The following is a 12,996-nucleotide window of genomic DNA, read 5'->3' on the forward strand; positions in this document are numbered from 1 at the left end:
CAGTAAAATATTTTAAATTATTTAAAAGAATACTAGACACCATAATAAAAGAATAAAGATAGTACTAAAAGAAAGGCTGATTTTGAAAGATATATTTTTACAAGTAAAGAACAAAATTAGTAACAACCCAATGGAAAAGTTAAGCAGAGAATACTACAGCTGAAAAGGATATACTAAACTACAAAATAAAGACGAAAATATCAACTATACGCAAGGTAAAAAGACTTGGAAGATATGACAGAGAAGAGACAAGAAGAGCAGAAATGATAAGGTTCGGTGATGTTAATAAGAGTTCCAGGAGGTGAAAGTGAGAATTTGGAAACAGAACTACCTAAAAAGATATTGTTGAGAATTTTCCAGAACTGAAGATACAAATCTTTCAATTGAAATAGTACACTTAAATCCCAACCATGATAAAGCTAAATCACCCCTAAACAGAAGGATAATCTACCCCTGAATACAGGATTAAAAAAACATAGATTCTGTAATATGAAATGACAATTAGATTGAGCACTGCTTTCTCATCTACAACAACAGATACCTGAAGTCAGGAGTAATGCCTTCAATGTGAAAACAGAAATAACTGCCACCCAGGATTTTATACTCAGCTAAAATAGTTATTCAAAAATGAAGGCCAATGAAAAAAGTTTCAAATGAACAAAGGATGAGAAACTTTTATCTCTTATTCACCATTTCTGGAAGCATATCCAAAAGATATACGTGAAAGAAAACTGAATCAAATGGAAAGAGTAAGAGGCAAGAAGCGATAGAGAAAAAAGAAATCCATAAACATCCTGGTAATTCTAGGTGATCACTGAATGATGGAGAAAAATATTAGTAACTGTTGGGTGTTAAAAAAGAAGAAAGAGAAATAAAATGAAAGGAAGATGTGAGGAAGATCAAAGTAAGGTATTTTAAGTTCCAGTGAAAGAAAACTAATATTATTGATTTTAAACTTTTGTAAGTAATCAAAGTTTAAAACAAAAGAGTAGAAGATAACAATGAAAAAAGAAAAAATAGCAAACTTTCAAACCAGCAGAGGGGGAAAATGAGATTAGGGAAACTGGATTAACCAAAACAGGTAGGATTAAAAAACTAGAAGTCTCAGATCAATATACTATAAGTTGACCCTTGAACAATGTGGGGATTAGAGGCCTGACCCTCCAGTCAAAAATCTGCGTATAACTTCATGGTCCGCCCTCTGCATCTGAGGTTTGGCATTGCCGGATTCAACCAACCACAGATTGTGCAGTACATATTAAATGAAAAAATTCCTCCTATAAGCGGACCCACACAGTTCGAACCCATGCTGTTCAAGGGTCCACTGTAGTAAATGTCTTTTAAATTTGCATTTATTGTGATTATGATTTGAGTTCATTTGTATCTTACATACTTTGAACGTTTTAGCTACCCAAAATACTTGGATCAAAGAGTAATTACACTGTGAATTATAAAAAATTTATAATTGAAAATGGAAAAAAATTTTTAATTAGAAATTAAAACCCAATTATAGCAAAATTTGCCAGTTCTAGATTTGTATCAATTGTTTGGGGAATAAAAAAAAAAAATCGCACAACTCCCAGTTTTCAGTCCAGCATGAAAGAAGCTGGAAGTCACCACTGCATTCTAACAAGTAAAAAGCTAACCAGACTGAAAAATCAACAGCATTTAGATTCATCAGAGAAGTGAGGTTATACAGCAAATCACTGCCCACCAAATTGGAGAGAACAACACATATATACAGAAAAATACAACCTAGTGAGGAATCAGTTGAGAATCAAGTATGAAGCTCACAGTCCAGAGACACAGGTTCACTAAGACTTAGACCTAATCACAGGACACTTCCCTTCCCCTCACACTTCACCACGTTACTAAGGGCAGTTCTTACCCAGTATATTGTGTCTGGCTATCAAGAAAAAATTACAAGACAAACTAAAAAGTAAAAAAAGAGTTTGAAGAGAAGGGGCAAGCAACAGAACTAGACTCAGATATGGAAGAGATGTTGGAATGATCAGACCAAGAATTTAAAACAACTGTGACTGTGGGACTAAGGGCTCTAAAAGATAAAGTAGACAACATGCAAAAACAGATGGGCAATGTAAGGAGAGAGATGGAAGTTCTAAGAAATAACTAAAAAGAAAGCTACAGATCAAAAATAACCTAACAGAAATGGAGAAAGCCTTTGATGGAATTATTAGTAGACTAGACATGACTGAAGGAAAGAATCTCTGGCTTGAGATATCTCAATAGAAGCCTCCAAAACTGAAAAGCAAAGAGAACAAAGACTTAAAAAAACATAACAGGATATCTGAGAACTGCGGGACAACTACAAAAGGTGTAACATATATGTAATGGGAATTCCAGAAGGAGAGGAAAGAGAGAAAAGAACAGAAGAAATACTTAAACTATGACTGAAAATTTCCCCAAATTAATGTCAGACACCAAACCACAGATCCAACGAAACCACATGAAGCTCAGAAAACACCAAGCAGGATTAATGCTAAAAGAACTATACCTAGCCATATCATTTTTAAACTACAGAAAATCAAAGATAAAGAAAAAATCCCATAATAAGCCAGAAGGAAAAAGACCTTACTTATAGAGGAGCAATATAAGAATTATATCCAACTTCTCAGACATCACGCATGCAAGAAGAGAGTCAAGTGAAATATTTAAGGTGTTGAGAGAAGAATCCTCAAAACCTAGAATTCTATACCCTGTGAAGTTTATAGCATTGAATGCATTTATTAGAAAAGAAGAAAGACCTAAAATCAATCATCTAAGCTTCCATCTTAGGAAGCTAGAAAAATCAGAGTAATTTAAATCTAAAGTAAACACAAGAAATAATGAAAGAGCAGAAATCAACAAAATAGAAAATAGGAACATCAACAAAACCAAAAACTGGTTCTATGAAAAGACCAATAAAATTTATAAACTTTTAGCCAGTCTAACTAAGAAAAAGAGAGGACACAAATTACAAATATCAGAAATGAAAGGGGATATCACTACAGATTCATGGACACTAAAAGGACAATCAAGGGATACTATAAATAACTCTATGCCCAAAAATGTAATAACCTAGATGAAATGGTCCAATTCCTTGAAAGATGCAATCTGCCAAAACTAACATAAGAAACGGACAATCTGAATAGCCCTGTATCTACTAAAGAAATTGAATCAATAATTAAAAACCTTCCAAAACAGAGAGCACTAGGCAAAGGTGAGATTACTGGTGAATTCTATCAAATGTTTAAGGACATTTATACAATGTTATATGTCAAAAATATTCAATTTTTAAAAATTTAAGGAAGAAAATATACAAATTCTCTATAATTCCTTTCAAAAAATAGAAACAGAGGGAATATTTTCTTACTCATTCTATGAGGCCAGCATTACTTTAAAACACAAGCCAAGACATTACAAGAAAACTACAGATAAATATCTCATGAACACAGATGTAAAAATCCTCAAGAAAATATTGGCAAATCGAGTCCAACAATGTATGAAAAGAATTGTACACCATGATTGGTTCTGGACCCAATTACAATGTGGGGGATGGGGGTTCCCCCACCACCAAGCAATGCTCCTGACACCACTTGGGTGCCCTACAATTCAACTCAATTCTGATGCTATCGACTTGGAGATAGCATCAGATTCCGCAGGTTAAGGGCTCAGTGCCCCAAGAGTACCCTCCACTTCAGATGCCAGTTACAAGCCCAGATTGTTACCTGTGCTTCTGACCAACAGGCTACAGACTCGAAGGTCTCACAACTCCTTCCTTCCGTTTGATTAATTTGGTAGTGGGGACCTCAGACACCAGACAGAAGTCCAGGTTGTTAACTGTACTTCTGACTGACTGGCTGTAAATCAGAGGTTCCCATGACTCCTCCTTCTTGGATTCAATTAATTTGTGAGAGCAGCTCAAAGAACTCAGGAAACTCATTTAACTCACTAAATTATCAGTTTATTGCAAAAGATATTAAAGGATATGAATCAACAGCCAGATGAAGGGATACATATGGTGAGATCCTGAACAAAGGAGCTTCTGTCCCTGTGGAGTTTGGGTCCTGCAGGATGGCATGTGGAAGCATTCTGGTTCCCCAACCTGGAAGCCCTATGAACCTCATCCTTTTGGGGTTTTATGGAGACATAATTATATAGGCGTGATTGACCGAACAACTGACCGCTGGTGATTGATTCAACCTCCAGCCTCTCTCCTCTCCCTTCCCTGGATGGGAATGAAAAGTTCCAACTCTCTAATCATATGGTTGGCTCTCCTGGCACCCAGCCCCCATCCTTAGGTGCTTTCCAAAACTCACCACAAAAACATAACAAAAGACACCTTTATCACTCTCATCACTTAGGAAATTCTAAGGGTTTTATGAGCTCTGAGCCAGAAACAGGAATGAAGACCAAATATGCATTTCTCATTATAAATCACAATATCACAACAACCAAGTGGTATGAAAGGCTGGTTCAACGTTCAAACATCAATTAACATAATCATTTCATTGATGTATAAACTAAAAAAGAAAAATCACACAATCGTACTAATAGACCCAAAAAAGCATTTGACAAAATCAAACAACCATTCATGATAAAAACTCCTAGTAAACTAAGAATAGAGGGGAACTTCCTCAACTTGATAAAGAATATCTACAAAAATCATATGGCTAACATCATACTTAATGGTGAAAAAAATCAAAGATTTCCTGCTAAGACCAGGAACACAGCAAGGATGTCCCATCTCACCATTGCTTTTGCAACATCGTACTGTAATTTCAAGCTAATGCATTAGGACAACAAAAGGAAATAAAAGGTATATAGATTAGGAAGGAAGAAATAAAAATGTCTGTATTCGCACATGAAATGACTGCAGACGATCTGAAAAAATCAACCAAAAAGCTCAGGAACTAATAAGCGATTGTAGCAGAGTTGGAGGATACAAGGTTGATACACAAGTGAATTGCTTACCCAAATATCAGGAATGAACAAATGGAATTTGATATTAAAAACACAATACCATTTACATTAGCATCCCACAATATGAAACTTAGGTACAAATCATACGAGATCTATATGAGGAAAACTATGAAACTCTGATCAACAAAATTGAAGTAGAACTAGAAAAATGGAGAGATATTCCACGTTCATGGATAAGAAGACTAAATAGAGTGAAGATGTCAGTTCTTCCCAACTTTATAGATTCAATGCAATCCCAATCAAAATCTTGGCAACTTATTTGTGGATACTGACAAACTGATTCTGAAGTTTATACAGAGAGGCAAAAGACCCAGAATAGTCAACACAATACTGAAGAAGAACAAAGATGGAGAACTGATGTTACCAACTTACTATGAAACTATAGTAACAAAGACAGCATGGTATTGGTGAGAGAATAGATCAATAGAACAGAGTCCGGAAAGAGACCCTGATATATACAGTCAAGGGATCTCTGATGGAGGAGCAAAGGCAACAAATGAAGCAAAGATAGTCCTTTCAACAAATAGTGCTGGAATAGCTAGACATCCACATACAAAAAAATGAATCTAGATACAGAACTTACACCTTTCACAAAAATTAACTTAAAATGGATCACACACCTAAACGTAAACCAAAACTACAAAACTCCTAGGAGATAACACTGGAGAAAACCTAGATGATCTTGGGTTTGACAATGACTTTTTAGATACAATACAATCCATGGTAAACTGGACTTCAGTAAAGATAAAAATTTCTGCTCTGCAAAAATCAGCATCAAGAGAATGAGAAAATAAGCCACAGACTGGGAGAAGATATCTGCAACAGATATATCTGATAAGGACTGTTACCCAAAATATATAAAAGAACTCTTGAAACTCAACAGTAAGAAAACAAACAATCTAATTAAAAAATGGGTCACAGATCTTTACAGACACCTCATCAAACAAGATTTAAATAACTGATAATTAGCAAATATAAAAAGATGCTCCACATCATATGTCATCAGGGAAATGCAAATTAAAACAACAATTAGATACCACTACATACCCATTAGAATGGCAAAACCCAGAACACTGACAACACTAAATGCTGGTCAGGATGCAGAGCAACTGGAACTCTCATTCATTGCTGGTGGGAATGCAAAATGGTACAGCCACTTTGGAAGAGAGTTTGGCAATTTCTCACAAAACTAAACATACTCTTACTATATGATTCTGCTATTGTGCTCCTTGATATTTACCCCAAAACTTATGTGTACACAAAAACCAGCTTTATTCAGAACTGCCAAAATTTGGAGGCAACCGAGATGTCCTTCAACAGGTAAATGGATAAACTGTGGTACATCTAGATAATAGCATATTATTCAGCACTACAAAGGAATAAGCTATCAAACAATGAAAACACATGGAAGAAACTTAAATGCATATTACTAAGTGAAAGAAGCCAACATGAAAAGGCTACATACTCTCTGTTTCCAACTATATGAAATTGTGAAAAAGGCAAAACTACGGAGACAATAAAAAGATGAGTGGTTGTGAGGGGTTAGGGGAGAGGAGGATGAACTGGCAGAGCAGAGAATTTTTAGGGCAGTGAAACTACTCTCTAAGATACTATCATGGTGAATACATATCATTGTACATTTCTTCAGATTCCTAGCATGTACAACACCAAGAGTGAATCTTAATGTAAAATACAGACTGAGCGATTATGATGTGTCAATTTAGATACATCAATTAACAAATGAACCACTGGGGTGAAGGATGCTGATAACAGGGGAGGTTAGACACGTGTAGGGGTAGGGTTATATGGGAAATCTCTGTACCTGCTGTTCAATTTTGCTGTGAACCTAAAACTCTCTAAAATTTTTTTTTTTTTTTTTTTTTTTTTGTGGTACACGGGCCTCTCACTGTTGTGGCCTCTCCCGTTGCGGAGCACAGGCTCCAGATGTTCAGGCTCAGTGGCCATGGCTCACGGGCCTAGCCGCTCCGCAGCACGTGGGATCTTCCCGGACCGGGGCACGAACCCGTGTCCCCTGCATCGGCAGGCAGACTCTCGACCACTGTGCCACCAGGGAAGCCCTTTTTTTTTTTTTTTTTTAAATCAAGTAACAGTCTCAACTATGACAGATTGCTCATCACCATCACCTTGTGGGCCAAGAAACAACAACAAAATACAAAACAAGATACCTTCAAAAATAAGGAAAGAGGGCTTCCCTGGTGGCGCAGTGGTTGGGAGTCCGCCTGCCAATGCAGGGGACATGGGTTCATGCCCCGGTCTGGGAAGATCCCACATGCCGCAGAGCGGCTGGGCCCGTGAGCCATGGCCGCTGAGCCTGTGCGTCCGGAGAGGCCCGTGTACTGCAAAAAAAAAAAAAAAAAAAAAAAAAAACAGGAATTTTTGGGCCTCCCTGGTGGCGCAAGTGGTTGAGAGTCCGCCTGCCGATGCAGGGGATACGGGATCGTGCCCCGGTCTGGGAGGATCCCACATGCCGCGGAGCGGCTGGGCCCGTGAGTCATGGCCGCTGAGCCTGCGCGTCCGGAGCCTGTGCTCCGCAACGGGGGAGGCCACAACAGTGAGAGGCCCGCATACCGCAAAAAAAAAAAAAAAAAGGAAAGAAACAACTACCTCATTCCATTAACCCGGATTCCATCAATTAAAACACATATTATTTCAGGTTCAACTAAGAAAGAAAATACTGCCAATTAAACTATGACACCATTAACTGTAAGTGGCATTCCAATTTCATAGATATTAAAATGTGTCTTAAAATAAGTGAAATGTGGTATTTTGATTTTCTTCAAGTTCCTACCAGTGTTAGAGACTACACAAGAATAAAGCATCTTAAGCTGAAGCACAAGAAATTTAGGAAGTAAGAGTCAGTAATACTAGGACAATACTAAAAGAAATATGAAAATATTCTTCTGTACTTTTCAGGTGTAAATTTTAGATGATTTAAGGATAGAAATACATAATGTTGGATTTTAATATCTTCTCAGATGTCATCTAGCTTTAAAATTCTTTTTTCAGATTTTAATAGTTCTACACATTATTAAATTTGTCCTCAGAGTAAATGAAAAATTTACTGACATCATAATAAGGGTAAACACTTTCTGAACCCTCTGAGAAATATTTTCAAATATTATCTCATATAATCCAAGTGAAGGTGGGCTTGCAACCCAGAAATGCTGACCCCAGGGTCCATGCTCTTTCCACTCCAGGATACCAGGCTGCCTCCAGAATACCATGAGAGCAAACAACATGGCTGGCCTTGATATACAGATTTCAGACAAGCCCTTCCCACTTCCTACTTACCTGGCTGAAGCCTTAAACCGCTCTAAGAACTGAAGTCTCAAGCTCTCATAGCCAGGGAGGTCAATCAAGATCAGGCTAGTGCCCTAAGGATGCCAGCAATAATATTAATGTTTCAGTCCGGATTCACATTTACAACATAAATCTTTCATATGAGATCACAGGTATCAGAATGGTACCCAATTAATGAATCAAAAAAGGTCACTGTAACTGATTAATGAATCAAACAAATGTTCACAGAGCATCTTCTATTTATAAATCATGGAGTGAAGGCTCTGGAGATTTAACAATGGACAAAAACATGGTCCTGCCCTAACAGAGTTTATATAATACAATCAGAAAGGTCAACACAATGTAAAATTACATGTAAATGTAAAATTACAACTTTGATCAATGTTCTGAGGGTACGTGAGAAACCTGACCCTGTATGGGGAAGGCAGGAAAGTCCACCTGAGGCTGGGAAATATACCAGTATGAATAAAAGCAAAAACATGCGGAAAACAGTAATAAATATTCACAAACTAAATAATATAAGAACCTACATCTTATCATATAACGTGTTACCACTGCAGGGATCCCCAACCTTTATAAAAACAAAACATTCTTTTATATTTCTACTGCAATCTAATTTTAAAATATATGTCCACTAGACACAGCATTTATTTGTTCCAACTCTGTCAGTAATTTTTGTCAATTCTTGATCCAGGTGACAATCACTGAACAGGGCGGGGTTGTGCTGCTACGGAGCAGACTGATTAAGTGCCCACTTACATGCCATTCATGCCAGGCCTTCATTCTTGAGCTCGGGTTCGATGCAGATGTGGCTACGCTCAATCCTAAGACTCTCGGGTATAGCCCCGGTACATTTATCAGACCCGTGGATCATTTCTCATATGTTTTACCTTCTCCACAGCCTGCCTCAACCACTATTCAGCAGGAGGGAGTCAGCATTATGCACAGATTTGACATAATTACAGCTGGATACATTGTGACCTGTCACTTAGTCTGTTTAATCTTTTATAGGTAATACACAAAGTATATTAGCCTTTTTTCTATTTTTATACTGGTAGTGTAGGGACCTCAGGTTGGGACCCCTATCACATTTCATAATCAGCACCACAACACATACTATAAACAATCCATAAGGTACGGTACTAAATACGTTACTATTTTGAGAGACTAAATCTAAAACATAAAGAGGGTGGGAAAAGAAGTAAAAAAGAAGGGAGGGATGTTTTACATATTCAATAGAAACATGCAAGTCTTATTTGTAATGTTAAGTTTTCTGATAGCTATATTAAAAAAGTAAAAAGAAATAGGTAAAATTTTAAAAATATGTATTACATAACCCAATATATCTAAATTAGCTTTTTAACATATAAAAAAATTCAAGAAATTGATATTTTACATTCTTTTTTTCATCCCAAGTCTTCAAGATCTGATGTATATTTTATACTTATAGCAGCCCTCAATTTGGACTGGTCACATTTCAGGCGCTCAACAGTCACACATGATCAGTGGCTACTCTGTTGGAAAGTACAGGTCTAAAGCATACCCTGGAATACCCCACTTAAAATACCTAGTACAAGTGCCCCAAGAATTAAAGATCTTCCAAATCTGAAATTTCAAAATCTGAATCCTTGGGAGTTTAAAAAGGTCTGAGTCAGAAACAGTGCCATTATTGAAAAAAGAAAAAAAAATACCTCTAAGACATTTAAAAGGATGTCTCTTTATCTTTGCTTACAATGTTTAATCCTGAAGGTACCAGAAAAGGGCAGGGCAGAGGTGGGGAAGACCCAAGGAGAAGGAGAAAAAGTCTCTAAAATCACCATTCTAATTCATCCATCTATACATCTAACGCCTCCAACCAGTCACCCACCCACCTTCCTTCCACTCACTCACTAAATGCTTATTAAGCATTATAATTGGCTTGGCAGTCACTATCTACATTCTGGGGCCATACAGGTACATAAAAAGTCCTTCTCACGATTCCTTATTGGTGTTTTTTAAATATACTCATGTATACTCCATAAGATATCCACTGCAACACTGTTTGTAAAAGCAAGACTGTAACAACCAAAAAACTAAATGTCTGTTAATAGGGTTCTTATTAAATAAAAACTCAACATTAGTTGACAAGAGTAAAAGCTTTCTGATTATACTGTCTTCACATTCAACTGTGATCATGTACTACTTTTCCATGTGTACCTGTAAGATTTTTCTGTCATGTCTCAAAAGCAAAGGTTTTAAGAAAGGAAAAAAAAAATTGTATGGTATAGCCACATAATGGAATACTATGCAGGTCATAAATCAACCTGGTAGTACTATGTATGCAAATGAGGAAGAAAAAATGAAAACAAATCCAAGCTGTATCAGTTATATTGTTAAATTAAAAACAAAAACAAACGGGAGGGGGGAGAACACAGTGTTAAAAAAGAAAAAAGTAAAGATATACAGATATGTTTGTATAGCATAGACCATCTGGAAGGCTATACAGGAAAATGGTAAGTTACTACCTCCAAGGAGAAGACTTGTAAGGGATAGGAAAGGCAAAATTACTTTTCACCAAATATCCTTTTTAACCTTTTGAATTTTTGTCCCATATACATGTACTAAAGAAAAAGGCTTAATGCTCACTCTTAAGAACTCATGGTAAAGTTGGAATTAAGACACAGAAACAAAAACTAATAAATAATCAGTGTGCATAAGGTACAACAAAGCAGAGGAGGGCATGATTAAGTTCACTGCTTGGATGGTCAAAAGAAGAATTTGTCACATGCACAATATTTATTCATAAAAATAAGCTATGAACGTACCTATGCCCTCAGACTAATTTATCCTAGAAATGTCTTTTCCTGACACACCAAAGTAAAGTAAAACTGTCAGACTCCCCACATTCTAGGAACCTCTTACCCTGTTATTGTTGACTCTGTAGACAGCAGAGCTGTCAGTGATGGAAGTCTGAGTGTCTCTGTAAAGGCCTGTTAACAACTGTAAAACAAAACAAAACACAATATGGGCGAGATCAGAGTAAACATACAAATAGCAAACCTAAAGAAAGTAACTTTGCTCTAACTCTCCTAGGTGTAAGGTCAAATAAACGAATGTTGCTTGCAATAGCTGAAAAGGACCATATTAGTTTTTTTTTTCTTTCTTTGCTTGTAGAAAAATCTTATTAATTGCAAAGTTCATTCCCCTCTCCTTAACGAGAGGAGGGGGATAACTATTATTTTTAAACTATTATTTTCAAACAATAGTTTCAAATGGTTAGTGGCCAAATTTACTGACCTTCCATCAACATGTACAATCATCAAAGTGGAAGGGAAATAATTTATACCCTCAAAAAGAAGAGTAATCAGAAGAAAACCTCTGCTACTCTCTGTAGCAAAAATCAAACATTTAAAAATACTACATGGACTCAAAATAAATATTAGTGCAAAGAAGCCTAAGCAGCCAATAGGCAGAAGAAGAATCACCCTTTAAAAAAGTTTCTCTGACAAAGTCTCAGAAGAATTATACACTGTATACAGATTACCGCCCTCTCTCTCTTCAGCTGTTCTGGCATCCTTAGCCATGACATGAAAGTAGTTAGTATATAAAACCCTTAAATGGGATAAGGGTTAAAGGTCAGTATCTGGCAAGTACAGGAGAATAGAAACGGTCAAGAAATTCCAGTTTAAGAGTTTTTCAAGAGTCTTTTCGTCCTACCAAGTGATTCAAGAATTAACTCCCCAATTTGTCAGCACAGCTTCTTTTCCAAAGTACACCTCACAGGAGTAATGGGGTGCCCTAAAATTTCCTATCAAGTTTAAGAGAGGTGTAAATCAAAGCATTTACTCTGACAAAAAGCAATGTTTTCCCGGAGTCACAAAGGCCAACAAGAAGAACAGCTCTTTGACTGCTCCTTCTGCTCCGGATGAACTTCCAGAACACTGTGGAATAGAGAAAAACAACCAAAATTATGCCTTGATTATCAACAATACGCATGTACGGCTGGGCTGTGGGAAATTAAGTCTACACAGAACACTTCATTCACCTGGAGCTTACCTCCATTGTTATTACCACCATTATAATCATTATTGTTTTAGGGACTCCGCTGACTGCCTGCCACTAACAACTGTCAATTTTTCTGCATCTGCACCCCGTACGCCGACGGTGTACTCCTCAAGCGCAATCTTGCTCATTAGCTTTGTATCCCCAGCGTCCAGCTCGCAAACATAGGATGCTCAAACTGGGAGCGACGACCATCTGAGTCTTCGTAGCAAGAGCAATGGAAGGGAGAGAACCGCGCGCTCAGGCAGAACAGGGGCTAGTAACGCTGCGCTGCTCCTGCTGCTTCAGGCAGGAGGGCAGGTTGGTATAAGGGGTGAGTCCCCCTCTCTAGATGCCCCCCCGGTGCCATGTCCGTTCCGCGTCCGCGGTCTGCACAAGCCCAGTCCAAGCTCGGATCCCCGCCAGCCCTGCACCCGCCATATCTACCGGCCGCCTCTTTACCCAGCGTCAGCAGCACCGCGACGAGCGCCACCACGACTGACAGCAGCGTCGGGTCCCTCTGCCGCAGTTCCTGCCGCAAGGAGTCCAGGTAGAGCTGGAAGGCGCCTCCGACACTGTCGCCATTCCCCATTCGCCGGGAGTCCGCGGAAGCCATGGCTGGGATCTTGCTACCCGGCACCGCAAAAGCAACGTGGCCCTCGGCTCTACGCA

At 37.9% G+C, this 12,996-nt stretch overlaps 1 protein-coding gene across 1 annotated transcript in view; it reads right to left on the minus strand.

Moving 5' to 3' along the window:
* Window positions 1-12,996, minus strand: part of SRPRB (SRP receptor subunit beta) — a 30,927-nt gene extending 17,931 nt beyond the window's left edge. Inside the window, exons 1-4 of the mRNA XM_060099682.1 lie at window positions 12,787-12,996; window positions 12,130-12,224; window positions 11,206-11,283; window positions 8,296-8,378 (exon numbers count right to left, since the gene is read on the minus strand). Coding sequence (XP_059955665.1) covers window positions 8,296-8,378; window positions 11,206-11,283; window positions 12,130-12,224; window positions 12,787-12,940 — 410 coding nt within the window. The 5' untranslated portion in view covers window positions 12,941-12,996. The remainder of the gene's footprint in view (window positions 1-8,295; window positions 8,379-11,205; window positions 11,284-12,129; window positions 12,225-12,786) is intronic.

Source organism: Mesoplodon densirostris, chromosome 5 (assembly GCF_025265405.1).
Source record: "Mesoplodon densirostris isolate mMesDen1 chromosome 5, mMesDen1 primary haplotype, whole genome shotgun sequence".
Lineage (NCBI taxonomy): Eukaryota > Metazoa > Chordata > Mammalia > Artiodactyla > Ziphiidae > Mesoplodon > Mesoplodon densirostris.